Source organism: Rhinichthys klamathensis, unplaced genomic scaffold (assembly GCF_029890125.1).
Source record: "Rhinichthys klamathensis goyatoka isolate OS25496 unplaced genomic scaffold, OSU_Roscu_1.1 h1tg000436l_1, whole genome shotgun sequence".
Lineage (NCBI taxonomy): Eukaryota > Metazoa > Chordata > Actinopteri > Cypriniformes > Leuciscidae > Rhinichthys > Rhinichthys klamathensis.
The window spans coordinates 126,178-141,195 of NW_026606932.1; the positions used below are offsets into that span (position 1 = coordinate 126,178).

Sequence of the window (15,018 nt, forward strand, 5' to 3'; positions counted from 1 at the left end):
ATAATATTTGACAGTATAAATCACCATTCACTTTTGTTGAATGAAAAAGTGTAGATTAGAGCTCTACTTTTGTGTAATCTCCATTTGTGCTCCATGAAATAACAAAATATCATGCTGATATGGAGTGACAAATGTTTGAAGAAGATGAAAACTTAAGTAGTAAGTAGTATAAAAACTCGTTAAGACACACACATACACTGACGGTGTAACTTGTCCTCCTGCAGGTCAGTGTCCCGTTGGCTGGCTTGCTGTGGGGTGGAGCTGTTATAAGGTGAGCCCAAGGTTCAAGTCATGGTCTGGAGCGAAGCAAATGTGTGAAAGATCAATCCCAGGGTCACATCTGGCCAACATAAAGACAGATGCAGAGTTTCTGTCCATCACATCCTTCTTAAAGTCCTGTGACCATCTTCTGCTGTTGTGGACGGCTTTGAATGACCGTGAGGTACGTCAAACACACATAAACAGTAATGACGTACAGTGTTACGTACCTATATTTTGAAAGACATGAGTATGCAGCATGTATACTTTGAACAGTGTGCAAATTTTGCGTATGCATATATGAATATGCTTTTTCATAAATGTAAGACATTTTATACAAAATTGGAAATTAAAATGGAAAACAACTATCTTGAGGTCATGTGACGACAATGTAGCATAATAGAGTGCACCAGTGCCCGTCCACTTTTTCAGTGGCCTTGGTTCCTGAAGGTTTTCTCCCATAATTCATTTTAAATTACAAACTTTTATTTGCACCAAAAAAGTATTTGAAATTCAGAGAAAAAGATACTGACTTTATGGGATTGGGCAGATGCTGAAGATGCTTGTTTCTATTCTCTGATTGGTGGAGCTTTCTTTGCAGAATAATGTGTAATGTAGTTTTTCACCAGGAATTCCACAGTTAAACACAGTTAAAAAAAACTAAGTTGAAATAATGCAGACTAATGCAGAGAACAAGCTCATAGCTCACAGCAGTCTGTCTTTAATTGTTTATAAGATATCCTTATTGAAAATAAATGGGGTTTTTACTTCCGGAACCAGGCTGTTGAATTCTATTTTTTTTTTTTTTTTTTTTTTTTTTTGCATACTGAAACTTTGGATGAAAAATAGGATGCAGAATGTAGTAGCCTATATTCAGCCTCTGTGTTTAATATCTACAGACAGAAGGGGAACTCCGCTGGTCTGATGGCTCCGCCTACAACTTAAATATTGAAGTGACATCATCTCTTGCACCCAATCAAACAGGCTGTGTTGCGATGCAGAAGAATGCCACTGGTGCAGGATACTTCTTCACTGCTTTCCCGTGTTACCTGCAGCTCCCCTATATATGTCAAGAGGAGTGTGAGTGAAGAAGAGAGATAAGGGGGGTATGATTTACACAAGCAGGACATCTTCCTCGATCAACATCCACTGTTGTTCTTGGAAAAAGGGGTTGGGTTAGACTCAGGATTGATTGGGTTGATAGGAATGTTGTTCCTGGACCAACAAAGCTTCAGGATCCAGGAATATGTCCTGTTTTGATTAATTAAACTGTGTGATAAGCATTTTCAGAGAAGTGCCCTCCGGAAGACTGTATTGCTCAGAGGTTGCTCTTTTATACTGCAGCTCTGGATTTTCTTTTAAAGGGGCTATAATTCAGAAGGCCTTGTTATTAGCAACATTGGTGGCCGTTAAAGGATTAGTTCACTTTTAAAAAAACTTTTGCTGATAATTTACTCACCCCCATGTCATCCAAGATGTCCATGTCTTTCTTTCTTCAGTCGAAAAGAAATTAAGGTTTTCTGATGAAAACATTCCAGGATTTTTCTCCATATAATGGACTTTGCTGGGCACCAAACGGTTCAAGGTCCAAAAGACAGTTTCAGTGCAAACTGTTCAAAGGGCTTTAAACGATTCCAGACGATGAATAAGGGTCTTATCAAGCGAAACAATCGCTCATTTCAAAAATAAATAACAAAGTTTAAGTTTAATAATGTCAAATGCTCGCCTTGCTCTGTTCTGTGATGCACGTTCGTGACTCTCCTGTTCGAACTCGTTCATCAAAATGAACAAATCTTTTTTCGAGTCATTTGGTTAATTTAACGAACGAAAAAGATTCGTTCATTTTGATGAACGAGTTCGAACAGGAGAGTCACACAGAACAGAGCAAGGCGAGCATTTGAGCTTATAAAACTTAAACTTTGTTATTTCTTTTTTAAATGAGCGATCGTTTTGCTTGATAAGACCCTTATTCATCGTCTGGAATCGTTTAAAGCCCTTTGAACAGTTTGCAGTTTGCACTGAAACTGTCTTTTGGACCTTGAACCGTTTGGTGCCCAGCAAAGTGCATTATATGGAGAAAAATCCTGGAATGTTTTCATCAAAAACCTTAATTTCTTTTCGACTGAAGAAAGAAAGACATGGACATCTTGGATGACATGGGGGTGAGTAAATTATCAGCAAAAGTTTTTTTAAAAGTGAACTAATCCTTTAAGTGAACTGCAGCCAGCAACTTAATGCTCATGCACACGCAACATACAAGAGCTGATATGCTCACGACAATGTTCTTTCTCGCTCTTCTCTAATAAATAAAAAGAAATTGGAAATACTTTTACAGCGATATACTGTTAGCAAACATTCCGACTCTTTCCACACCGCAGAGAGTGACATTTAGATATGTAAATATGTGATGCAAGCTTTTCTTCTCAATAACAAGAACACACAACAAAAATGACAGCGGTGAGAAAACAGCAGTTAAGAAAGTATCGGATCATAGTAATGTGAATATGTTTGCACCAGATCGTGTCGACAAATGAGGTAATTAAAATTGCACTGTTATGATAGTTTGATTATAAAGTAGGCTATATTTGAGACTATATAGATCTGGCTATGTGAGATGGGGGGAGGGACCAATATTTCTAATTATTGCAGTGGACTGCAGTCCCCCTCAGAGCCCTTTCATACACCCGGCGCAATGTAGCGCCAAGCGCGACGCAAGTGTTTTTTTGCTAGTTTCAGCCCGACGCAGTTATCATTTTCACGTCCTGCGCCACGTTGTTAAAATAGCAAATGCTTAGATCATTAAAATAGGGCCCTCAATGTCTATGGTGCTTAATTAATCCCTTTTCTTTGCATGACACATTGACATTACAGTACAGAATAGCTCTTTTGGCATTACCCTGAACATTGTATAAGCCTTTAATGTGCCATAGAACAAACTGTAGTACTGTATCTTTTTGATTTTCCTGGCAAAAAACGTCCCGATTCCTTCACATAAAAATCTGTCTAATACAGGCTTTCATAGACAACCTAGAAGGTTGGGGAAGGTCTCGTTTTTCAAGTTTTCTTACAAGCTGTCCACACACTGGCAAATAAAGGTGATTAATAAATGACAATTCTTACTTATAGCCTCTTTAACTATAAACTTTGTCTCAGATGTTTCTCCGGCATCATTAGAAGAATTAAAAGTAGACTCGAATGAGACAAATGCTGACATACAATTATAAAGCCATAAAATGAATGTGGATCGGAATTATTATTAAGTAAATCTAAGACTAAAACTATTACAAATATTTTTTTTTAGTTGAAATAAAGCTCAATAGAATAGAAATAGAAATGTTGCCTTGGCAACTAACTGAAATAAGTTAAGTGGAAGTACTGAAATGACTAAAACTGAAATGAAAATAAAGCTAATTTTAAAAAATATATTAAAAACTAATTAAAATGACAAAAGCACTTAATGAAAATGAAACCTAAAAATTAAAAAATGTAAGATAATTCAAAATATTAATAAAATTAAAATTAATTTTAATTATTTGATTATTTGTTTTTTACAACAATTCGATGAGAAATGTTAAGTTCATTTTAGGTCTCTGACTTTTGATTGTAGACTTTGGTGTCTTGGAAGATCTGAGCACTGTTTGAGACATTGAGAACTCTTCTGAAACTCTAGAGTATATTCATGAGATGAGAAACTGTGATTACTGGAATCTTTTTGTAAGGAAAAACAATTGAGAAGCAGTGGGCCAAAAATGACACCTTCAGCCCATCTCTGAGACTATATTTTGTTGGGTAATAGTACACTGTGATGTCCACTTGTAAAGGGGCACTTGTAAACTAAAGTGACAAATGGGACACCCAGTGGTCTTGTGGACTTTAAATGGTACAAGAATTTGCAGTATAATCTCCATTTACTCTTCATTTATTTGAATTGCTGTCCAAGAGATAACAATATTTGAAATTTCATTTGTGGCTTTCTTTTAGAATAATCTTATCTATGTGTGTTTCTGTTACAGTGTTGCAGAGCAGTAGGGAATGGCTGTTCCTGGAGAGTGTGTGTGAGACAGAAGCAGCATTTATCTGGTCTAATGAATCTCAACTTGACTTATCTGCTGGTTTTTCACTCGCTCTACAATCAGAAGATGACTCAATCGATGGAGCCCTGTCAAATAGGCCACTCATAAACACTCAAGGCAGAGTGAGAGTTCAAGGTCTCTCTCCTGGACACGTCTATCATTTCTCACTGGTTCTTACACGCCCCAGTGGGGCGTCTCAGACACTTGGACCCATTTTCATCGCCAATACAAGTAAGTTTCTACATCTACAGTACCAGCACACATTAAAGGAATAGTTTACCTGGAAAAATAACTGGTTTGTTTGTTTGTTTAATGTTGCAGAGCCAAATCCTCCTCAGAATCTCACAATGACAGCTGTTACGTCCAGTCAGATTGCAGTGTATTGGACCGCCCCTGATTCTACGCAGAATGCTCTATTCAAGCAATACATCCTGCACTGGGTGGATCTATCCTCTGGCAGAAGCCATTCTATTCAGTTAGACAAGACAAATCAGAGTGCTGTGATTGGTGGGTTGAAGGCGTATCATGCTTACAAGATCACAGTTTTGTCTGTCACTGCTCAAGATGTGGAAAGCAATGACAGTATGTCCGTGACTGTCATCACAGGTAGGTTTTAAAAAAAAAAAAAAAAAGTGTGTAGGAAATACTGAGGGGTGAATTCATTTTTGTGTGCAGTATTTCCATCCATCGTACTTATCAACATGCCAACCACAGGTATCCTCCTAGGTAAGGGGATAGAATTTACAATTTGTAGATTATAAAAATCATTACGTAATTATAACAAAAATTGTGCATGTAATGATTTAATAACACTGTTAAATATAATCTTCAGATTTCAGATGCAGATTTCAAAATGAACATCACAACATTATATTGTACAGTGTAAAAAATGATTGTCTAATGTCACTGGTAGCATTCGAAACATTCGACTTTTAGTGTTTTATTTATTTAGACTAAATTGTATAGAATATTATTATCAGCCAGTTATCGGAATTTTGCTGCATCCCTAAATTTTTTAAATTTCAGTGTATAGGTCGGATGTCAGTTTATACCGGCTTGTCCTAATTACCCATGCCACCTTGTTTGGTGCAATTACCTTATTTGCATATTGTTTTACTGAATGAGGTGATAAAACAGTGTAGACAATGTTTGAAAATAAGCAGATGCTTATAAAATAATTCTGAATGAATTCCCCCCTCAATTGGGTTTTAATAGTTTGGGTTTTCACCGGGTTATGGAGATCTACGTAGATGTTTTGTGTGTTGATGTCTGTGTTTTTTTTAGAGGTTAGTCCTCCACGCAAGGTCTCGGTTGATGCTGTGGGTCTGGAGAACGTGACTGTGTGCTGGTGGCCTTCACCTGATGAGGAAATTGATGAATATTACATCCGACTCCGCCCACAAACAAATCAGGCCCAAACTAGAGAGTTCTGGGTAAATAGCTCCACCTGCGTCTCTCTTGCACAGCTCAAACCAGGTGGGACGTATGAAGTGGGAGTGGCTGCAGTGAAGGACAAAAACAGAAGCGCACCAATTACCATTCGAAAGACTCTGAGTATGATTCGTTTGTTTTTATCTTCCTTTTCCTTCATTTCCCTTATGAGGCCTCTGTCTCAGTCTATAATATGTATATTTATATTTATGCTTGTTTCAGAACCTGATAGCATCCAGATAGCTGTCCCATATACAGTTGGCACACATTCTGTGGAGCTCTTTGTGCAGATGCCCAGAAACAGCATTTATGACGGCATCACCATTACTTACCAAAATAATCGATCCTGGACGCCAGTGTCCAAAGACAGCACCAAAGTGGTAGTCGGCAGCCTGAATCCAGGGACACAGTATAACTTTTATGTGTTTGTGACCAGCAGAGACACAAGCAGTGACGGTTTTGCTTTACCACCTGTGAGCACCTGTGAGAAAACATTTGAGAAACTTTTACTCTTATTGCTCACATAAGTACTGTACCGGTCAAAAGTTTGGAATCATTCAGATTTTTTAAAATGTTTTTGAAAGACGTCACTTATGCTCACCAAGGCTGCAATTGTTTGATAAAAAATACTGCAAAAAATGGTAATATTGTGAACTATATGTATATACAATATATATATAAGTTAATATATTTGTTTTATACGTAATTTATTCCTGTGACGGCAAAGCTGAATTTACAGAATCATTACTGACGGTCTTCAGTGTCACATGATCATTCAGAAATCAGTCTAACATGCTGCTCAATACTAAGAAATGTTTCTTAAGCGCCAAATCAGATTTTTTTTAATTATTATTATTCAGAAAGGATCCATTAAATTGATCAAAAGTTACCATCTTCAGTGTCACATGATCCTTCAGAAATCATTCATGCTGATTTAGTACTCAAGAAACATTTATCATAATAAGATGTAATTTTGATCAAATAAATGCATCTTTGCATATATTTGCATGAGACTTCTTTCAAAAACATCTTAATGATTCCAATTTTTTTTGACTAATAGTGAATCGAAATATGAGCATACTGCTCCTTTTATACTGCACTGTCATTTTAGTTACGGTATTTTTTTTACAAATAATATGAAACCAAATGCTGTTACCAAAAAAAGTGCAAATAATCCTACATTGCCGTCACATGACCTTGTAGCATTGTCTATTTAATGCAGTATCAGTTATAATTTTGAAAATAAAAACAGTTATTTTTCATTTTAGTACTTTTGCACAATATGCATACTCCATGCTTCAGACATGATATGCGGAGTCTCTGAGACTTAATTTGAATGTGTGTTCATCTATTTACAGGTTTGGCTCCTCCCACTCATGTGCATGCTGGTGTTGTGACTGACAGCTCTATAGAGCTCTTGTGGGACAGGGCTGAGGGGGACGGTCACCATTATGAGGCGCTGTGTATGAACTGCCCAGATTCTGTGTTTGTGAGTACACATCCTGTGTATGTCTGTTTCTTCGAAGTGACAGATCAGGTTGAAATAGCTTCTTGAGTGGATGATCTCATACTGTACAGTGCGGCATTTGATGGACAAAAAAAGCAGCCGCTCATATGCAACAATCATTATGAAACTAAAGTGAAATTGTGCACAGAAGATTTTGAAGTCAATGTTTTATGCTGTCCTTAAATAATAGATACTCAAACGAGGAGAAATAGTTTGTTTACTACTTTGTTGTGTGTGTGTCTTTTAGGTGCAGAAGGTAGTAGACACTAGAGCAGTTTTTAAAGACGTGATAGCAGGAGAGCTATGCAACTTTTTAGTTCGAACAGAGAAGGAATTTTTCAGAGACAGTCCAGCAGTGATTATTGCCATCAGAGCTGGTAAGCATACATTCACAAAGGCTTAAAAGTTCACTACCGTTCAAAAGTCAGCAAGAATTGTAATTTTTTTTTATTCAGCAAGAATGCATTTACTTGATCAAAGGTGACAGGCAGTAAAGACTTTTACATGGTTACAAAATATTTCTATTTCAAATAAATCCTGTTTGAACTTTCTATTCATCAAAAAAAAAAAAAGTCCTGAACAAAAAATGTGTCAGAGTTTGCATAAAATATTAAGCAACACAATTGTTTTCAACATTGATAATAATAAGAAATGTTTCTTGTGCACAGTAAATTAGCATATTAGAATGATTTCTGAAGGATCATGTGACACTGAAGACTGGAGTAATGATCCTGAAAATTCAGCTTTGCACCACAGGAATAAATTACATTTTAAAATATATTAAAAATGGAAAACAGTTTTAATATCATAAATAAAATAAAATTTCACAACATTTCTGGTTTTACTGTATCAAATAAATGCAGCCTTGGTCAGCATATAGACTTCTTTTATAAACATTAAAACTCTTCACCCGAGTTTTTGAACGGTAGTATACTTACACTCAATACTGTACTTACAACTGCACCCCCATGCCTGTTGACCAACTTGAATTACATTTTTAAAGAGCAATTTCTAGAAAAATGTAATATAAGAACTTTTGACGGTCTGGAAATCACAATTTTTTTTTCTGCAATCCTGTGATATTTCCAGGAGTTTTATGAACCCTGCTTGATCACTTGAATTGCCTTGTGTCTGTTTGTAGCTCCCAGTTCGGTCACCTTGTTGCCTGTGCAGAGGACATCAGCATCTCTCAGTGTGCTCTGGAGGACAGGCCAGGGGGTCAGTGACTCATTCATCCTGTCCATCAGAAACTCAACCTTTATCCTGCAGACCAATCAGAGTGCGTCTGATGACAGGTGCGGATTTAGATCAGTTATCTGCCCTGAAGATTCGTTCTTTATGTGAGAGAGGTTTGGACTCCAGCTTGCTCTCTTTTTAGAACATTTCGCTTTGACAACCTGTTGCCTGGAAGTGTGTATACAGTTGAAGTGAGCAGTGTTAGTGGAGACAGGCGAAGTTTACCTGCTTCTGCAATTGCTAACACACGTGAGTGTTGCTACACTTATACATTGTTACAAAACGTAGCAAGAACTTATCGTCTACCCTCTCACACAAATCCACATATAAGCTCTGTTCCAAAATGTAGTGCCTTGCTGTACTGCATACATAGACAGCTGCTCTCTAAGGTAGCATGCTAACTGAAACGGAACCTTATGACTCATTGGAAACACTTCACTTAGGTAGCAACTCCATTCGCATTTACTTACAAATGCCCCACAAAAAGTGCTCTTCATGTGAAGCCAATTCAATAGAGTTTGATGTTAGTGTGCCACTAAGCTAAAGCAATACTCCAGTAAACATAAAAAATGCATAGCATTTATTAGGATTAAATCTGTTTATCAATAGTTTTAGGTATTGAGTAATATTTACACTACCGTTCAAAAGTTTGAGGTTGTTTCAATTTTTTTGATGCTTTTGAAAGAAGTCTCTTCTGCTCACCATTTATTTCACCGAAATACAGTAAAAACAGTAATATTCTAAAATATTATTGCGGATTTGCTACTCAAGAAACATTTCTCTCCTTCTATTCTCAGAATTGTGAGATATAAAGTCCAATTCTGAAAAAAGGTCAGCCTTGGTTTTCCTCAGAATTGGACTTTATAACTGAGAATAGAAGTCAGAATTGTGAGAAAAAAAGTCGCAATTATCTTTTAAATTGTTTTATTCAGTGGCGGAAACAAGCTTCCATAGCATTGCACATATCTTTCACAGAAAAGCCAATCCCAGAACGCACTACAATAAACTCCAAGATGGCAGGTGAGAAAAATAGATTTATTTATTTTTTTACAGAAAATATAATTCTTTTATTCAGCAAGGACACATTCAATTTATCGAAAGTGACAGTAAAGACATTTATAATGTTCAAAATATTTCTATTTCAATTAAAAGCTCTGTTGAACTTTCTATTCATCAAAGAATCCTGAAAAAATTAATCATAGTTTCCACAAAAATATTAAGCAGCACGATGTATTTGATAATAATAAGAAATAACAATTTCTTGAGTAGGAAATCAGAAATAATAATTTACTACCGATATATTACTATATTTACTGTATTTTTGGTAAAATAAATGCAGCCTTGATAAACGCAGGAAGAGAATTATTTAAAAAGCATCAACAAATCTGAACAACCTCAAACTTTTGAACTTTAGTGTAAATATTACTCAATAAAAAAAGTCAGAATTGTGAGATTCAGAATTGTGAGAAGACGCAATTACTTAAAAAAAAATGTTTTACCGTATTCTGTGGCGGAAACAAGCTTCCATACAATGCTACTCTTGAATTGGCCATAAGAAGGTAGAATAGCATAGAGACATGAGGATGGGCTCTTTGTGTTAGGAGGGTGTCAAATGCAAACTTCCGGACAGCCTATATAGTTAAAATTACGCTGCCTGATTTTTGAACAACCTGTTCCTATGATGCCTTATGAGCACCTGTGATGCCGTTAATGCCATCTATGTAGGCAGCTCACTAGGGTTTGGAAACAGAGCTGTAAACTCACAGATGCTTTCAAAAATATATATTTTTCTCAGTTCCAGAACCTCCTGATGACCTCACTTGCATTGAACAGGAAGTGAGCAGCATGTACGTGATATGGACACACCCACCAGGCAGAGTGGATGGTTACAGGGTAGGGTGACTTTTTGATCATCCAATCAGTATCGAGATCTGTATAATGTAATTTGATAGTTGTATGTATATGATAGTGTATTTTCACATTTTGAATTTCTTTGATTGTTTTGATTGACTGAATGGGTCAGAAGGTTGAAGAGGCTATGTAGAATGAGTTATTATAAGTTTTTTTTTTATTATTGTAAGCATGACTAGACTAGTGTTGGAGCCTTTGCACACCTGTTAAAACTTTCATAGCGACCGTCTCAGCTGAAATGTAGCCTAGCAACACCCTGTAGTCTTGTGTGCTCGGGTTTCTGCCTTTCTCATAATACATGAGTTCCAATCCTTCATTTTACCTCACAAAGAGAGGGAAGGTGTTTGAGTCTATGATGTAAAAATCCAATTTTGCAAACTTGAGAAGATGTTTTTCATCTAGTGTAAAGTCCCCTTGGAAAAACCTGGGCTGAAGTGACTCCTACGGTTAATGAGCTCCTCACTTCTATGGTCACCCCTATTCTAGATTGGCCCTGCCAGCATCTCAGATCTTTGACTGGGCCACTAACATAATTTTGTATGTACATTACCATTCAAATGTTTGACTCCTGGTTTCACAGACAAGGCTTAAGCCTAGTCCCAGGCTAAAATCCATGTTTGAGCTGTTTTTGTTGTTGTTGTTTTTTACTGAAAGCAACTTGCACTGTTATATCAAGTGTCATTGTTTTGTCTCAAGATGCACACCAGTAATGTTTTTTTCTAAGGCATGTTTATAAAAGCTGCTAAAATGTCCCAATTGAACTAATGCCTTATTCTGGGTTAATTAAGCCATGTCTGTGAAACCAGGCCTGGGGATAGTGTTTTTTTTTAAAAAGTCTCTTATGCTCACCAAGGTTGCATTTATTTGTTCAAAAATAAAGCAGAAATATTGTTATTCCTGTGATTCAAAGCTGAATTGCATAAGGTACTGGATTACCCCAGTCTTCAGTGTCACGTGATCCTTCAGGAATTTCATTCTGATATGCTGATTTTCTGCTCAAGAAACATTTATTATTATCATTTTTGAACTGCTTAATATTTTTGTAGAAACTGACATTTTTTTTCCAGGAATATTTGCTCAAGCTCAAAGCTCAAAAGAACAGCATTGATTTTAAGAAAACAAAAACAAAACAACTTTTGTAACATTATCCGTCTTTACTTTCACAAGTGATCAATAAAAGTATCAATTTCTTTCAACAAAAAAGATGTATACAGATCCCAATCTTTTGAACAATAGTGTTTAAAGTTTATGCCTATACTTATTTTATTTCTGTTGCTTGCTTTCTTTACATTTGTTCCTCTTTAGTTTCGATATGGCCTCGCGGGTGACCGTCCTCTGCAATACCAGGTTGATCTCCATGGAAACAGTGTCAGTATTCATGACCTGACCCCAGGAAGTGATTACAGGTTTGAGATCCAGTCTTTCCTGGGGTCAGATTTCAGCCAGACCACATTCAAAAACATCTCTACTAGTAAGAATTTCCCAGTGATACTTTCTACGTTTGGTATCATTACTATTATAGATATGAAAAAAATACAATACATAAACACATATTAATAAGAAAGGTAATTCTATGCACTGATTTTTATTATTTTTTTTATTCCAGGGCCAGCAGGTGTGTGTTCACTCTCTGTGTCTCACGTCAACATCACATCAGCCACAGTGGCATGGGCACCAGCTGCTGGCTATTTTGATTTTTATAAAGTGACCATCAGTAATGGCTCTCAAATCTGGACGTTAGACGTGAGTCCACACTTGCAGGAGGTCACCGTCAATGGCCTGTGGAGCGGCTGCTCCTACAACACCACTGTACAACGCTTCAGAAACACCATCAGTGGAACCGCTGCCACCATCACCATACACACAGGTTAGACTGTTTCCCAAAATGCACTTGGCATAATGAAAGGTACTAATTCCTCTAAAACTGTTTTAGAACAGTTTGTATTGTCAAATGAAGCTTGAATTGAAACGAGCTGAATCAATTTTAATTGAACAAAACTGATTCACTCTGCATTGAGTTGCAATTGACTTGCAATTGACTTAAACAGTTAAGTTTGGCTTGGTTCAACAGCATTGAATTTAACTGAACCGATCTGAACTGAATCAAATTGAATTGAACCAAACCAAAATGAAACAAATTAAACAATTTATCAACATCACTATCATTAATTTCTAATCAATTTTGCTTTATGAACATTTCATTGTTGATAATTTGTATAATATTCTAACATTTTTACTGTTTTATTCAAAACTATTTTAGTGTTATTTGAATTGCATTGGATTTGTTTTAAAGGTTCTTTATAAATAAAGATTGATTGAGTGTGTGAGTGAGTGAGTCGTTGAGTGTGTGTGTGTGTGTGTGTGTGTGTGTGTGTGTGTGTGTGTGTGTGTGTGTGTGTGTGAGTTAGTGAGTGTGTGAGTCGTTGAGTGAGTGAGTGAGTGGGTGAGTGAGTGGGTGAGTGAGTGGGTGAGTGAATTGGTGAGTGAATTGGTGAGTGAGTCGGTGGGCGAGTGAGTGAGGGTGTGGGTGAATTAGTGATTGAGTGAGTGGGTGAGTGAATTGGTGAATGAATTGGTGAGTGAGTCGGTGGGCGAGTGAGTGAGTGAGTGGGTGAATTAGTGATTGAGTGAGTGGGTGGTTGGGTGAGTCAGTGAGTCAGTGAGTGAGTGAGTGAGTGAGTGAGTGAGTGAGTGAGTGAGTGAGTGAGTGAGTGAGTGAGTGAGTGAGTGAGTGAGTGAGTGAGTGAGTGAATTGGTGAGTGAGTCGGTGAGTGAGTAAGTGGGCTGGGTGAGTGAGTGTGTGGGTGAATTGGTGAGTGAGTGAGTGAGTGGTTGGGTGAATTGGTGAGTGAGTGAGTAAGTGGGTGATTGAGTGAGTGAGTGGGTGGTTGGGTGAGTGAGTGAGTCGGTGGGTGAGTGAATTGGTGAGTGAGTCGGTGGGTGAATTGATGAGTGAGTGAGTGAGTGAGTGGTTGGGTGAATTGGTGAGTAGGGGAGGGAGTGAGTGAGTGAGTGGTTGGGTGAATTGGTGAGTAGGGGAGTGAGTGAGTGAGTGAGTGAGTGAGTGAGTGAGTGAGTGAGTGAGTGAGTGAGTGAGTGAGTGAGTGAGTGAGTGGGTGGCTGAGTGAGTGAGTGAGTGAGTGGTTGAGTGAGTGAGTGGGTGGTTGGGTGGGTGAGTGAGTGAGTGAATTGGTGAGTGGGTGGGTGAGTGAGTAAGTGGGGTGAGTGAGTGGGTCGGTGAATTATTGAGTGAGTGATTGGGTGGGTGAATTGGTGAGTGGGTGAGTGAGTTGTTGAGTGAGTGAGTGAGTGAGTGAGTGAGTGAGTGAGTGAGTGAGTGAGTGAGTGAGTGGGTGGGTGGGTGGGTGGGTGGGTGGTTGGGTGGGTGAGTGAGTGAATTGGTGAGTGAGAAAAAACAGTTAAGTTTGGCTTGGTTCAACAGCATTGAATTTAACTGAACCGATCTGAACTGAATCAAATTGAATTGAACCAAACCAAAATTAAACAAATTAAACAATTTATCAACATCACTATCATTAATTTCTAATCAATTTTGCTTTATGAACATTTCATTGTTGATAATTTGTATAATATTCTAACATTTTTACTGTTTTATTCAAAACTATTTTAGTGTTATTTGAATTGCATTGGATTTGTTTTAAAGGTTCTTTATAAATAAAGATTGATTGAGTGTGTGAGTGAGTGAGTCGTTGAGTGTGTGTGTGTGTGTGTGTGTGAGTTAGTGAGTGTGTGAGTCGTTGAGTGAGTGAGTGAGTGAGTGGGTGAGTGAGTGGGTGAGTGAGTGGGTGAGTGAATTGGTGAGTGAATTGGTGAGTGAGTCGGTGGGCGAGTGAGTGAGTGCGTGGGTGAATTAGTGATTGAGTGAGTGGGTGAGTGAATTGGTGAATGAATTGGTGAGTGAGTCGATGGGCGAGTGAGTGAGTGTGTGGGTGAATTAGTGATTGAGTGAGTGGGTGGTTGAGTGAGTGAGTGAGTGAGTGAGTGAGTGAGTGAGTGAGTGAGTGAGTGAGTGAGTGAGTGAGTGAGTGAGTGAGTGAGTGAATTGGTGAGTGAGTCGGTGAGTGAGTAAGTGGGCTGGGTGAGTGAGTGTGTGGGTGAATTGGTGAGTGAGTGAGTGGTTGGGTGAATTGGTGAGTGGGGGAGTGAGTGAGTAAGTGGGTGATTGAGTGAGTGAGTGAGTGGGTGGTTGGGTGAGTGAGTGAGTCGGTGGGTGAGTGAATTGGTGAGTGAGTCGGTGGGTGAATTGATGAGTGGGTGAGTGAGTGAGTGAGTGAGTGAGTGAGTGAGTGAGTGGTTGGGTGAATTGGTGAGTAGGGGAGGGAGTGAGTGAGTGAGTGAGTGAGTGAGTGGTTGGGTGAATTGGTGAGTAGGGGAGGGAGTGAGTGAGTGAGTGAGTGAGTGGTTGGGTGAATTGGTGAGTAGGGGAGTGAGTGAGTGAGTGAGTGAGTGAGTGGGTGGTTGAGTGAGTGAGTGGGTGGTTGGGTGAGTGAGTGAGTCGGTGGGTGAGTGAATTGGTGAACTGATGAATGAGTGAGTGAGTGAGTGAGTGAGTGAGTGAGTGAGTGAGTGGTTGGGTGGTTG

At 38.2% G+C, this 15,018-nt stretch overlaps 1 protein-coding gene across 2 annotated transcripts in view; it reads left to right on the forward strand.

Annotated features, from left to right (window-relative positions):
* The window catches only part of ptprq (protein tyrosine phosphatase receptor type Q), a 78,198-nt gene that overhangs the window by 2,382 nt on the left and 60,798 nt on the right, over window positions 1-15,018 (forward strand). For both annotated transcript variants that reach the window (XM_056235974.1, XM_056235975.1), the window contains exons 5-17: window positions 225-442; window positions 1,158-1,338; window positions 4,272-4,562; window positions 4,653-4,937; window positions 5,616-5,885; window positions 5,985-6,245; window positions 7,121-7,251; window positions 7,517-7,646; window positions 8,411-8,564; window positions 8,648-8,754; window positions 10,301-10,398; window positions 11,722-11,887; window positions 12,023-12,283. In XM_056235974.1, the coding sequence (XP_056091949.1) occupies window positions 225-442; window positions 1,158-1,338; window positions 4,272-4,562; window positions 4,653-4,937; window positions 5,616-5,885; window positions 5,985-6,245; window positions 7,121-7,251; window positions 7,517-7,646; window positions 8,411-8,564; window positions 8,648-8,754; window positions 10,301-10,398; window positions 11,722-11,887; window positions 12,023-12,283 (2,553 nt within the window). The remainder of the gene's footprint in view (window positions 1-224; window positions 443-1,157; window positions 1,339-4,271; window positions 4,563-4,652; window positions 4,938-5,615; window positions 5,886-5,984; window positions 6,246-7,120; window positions 7,252-7,516; window positions 7,647-8,410; window positions 8,565-8,647; window positions 8,755-10,300; window positions 10,399-11,721; window positions 11,888-12,022; window positions 12,284-15,018) is intronic.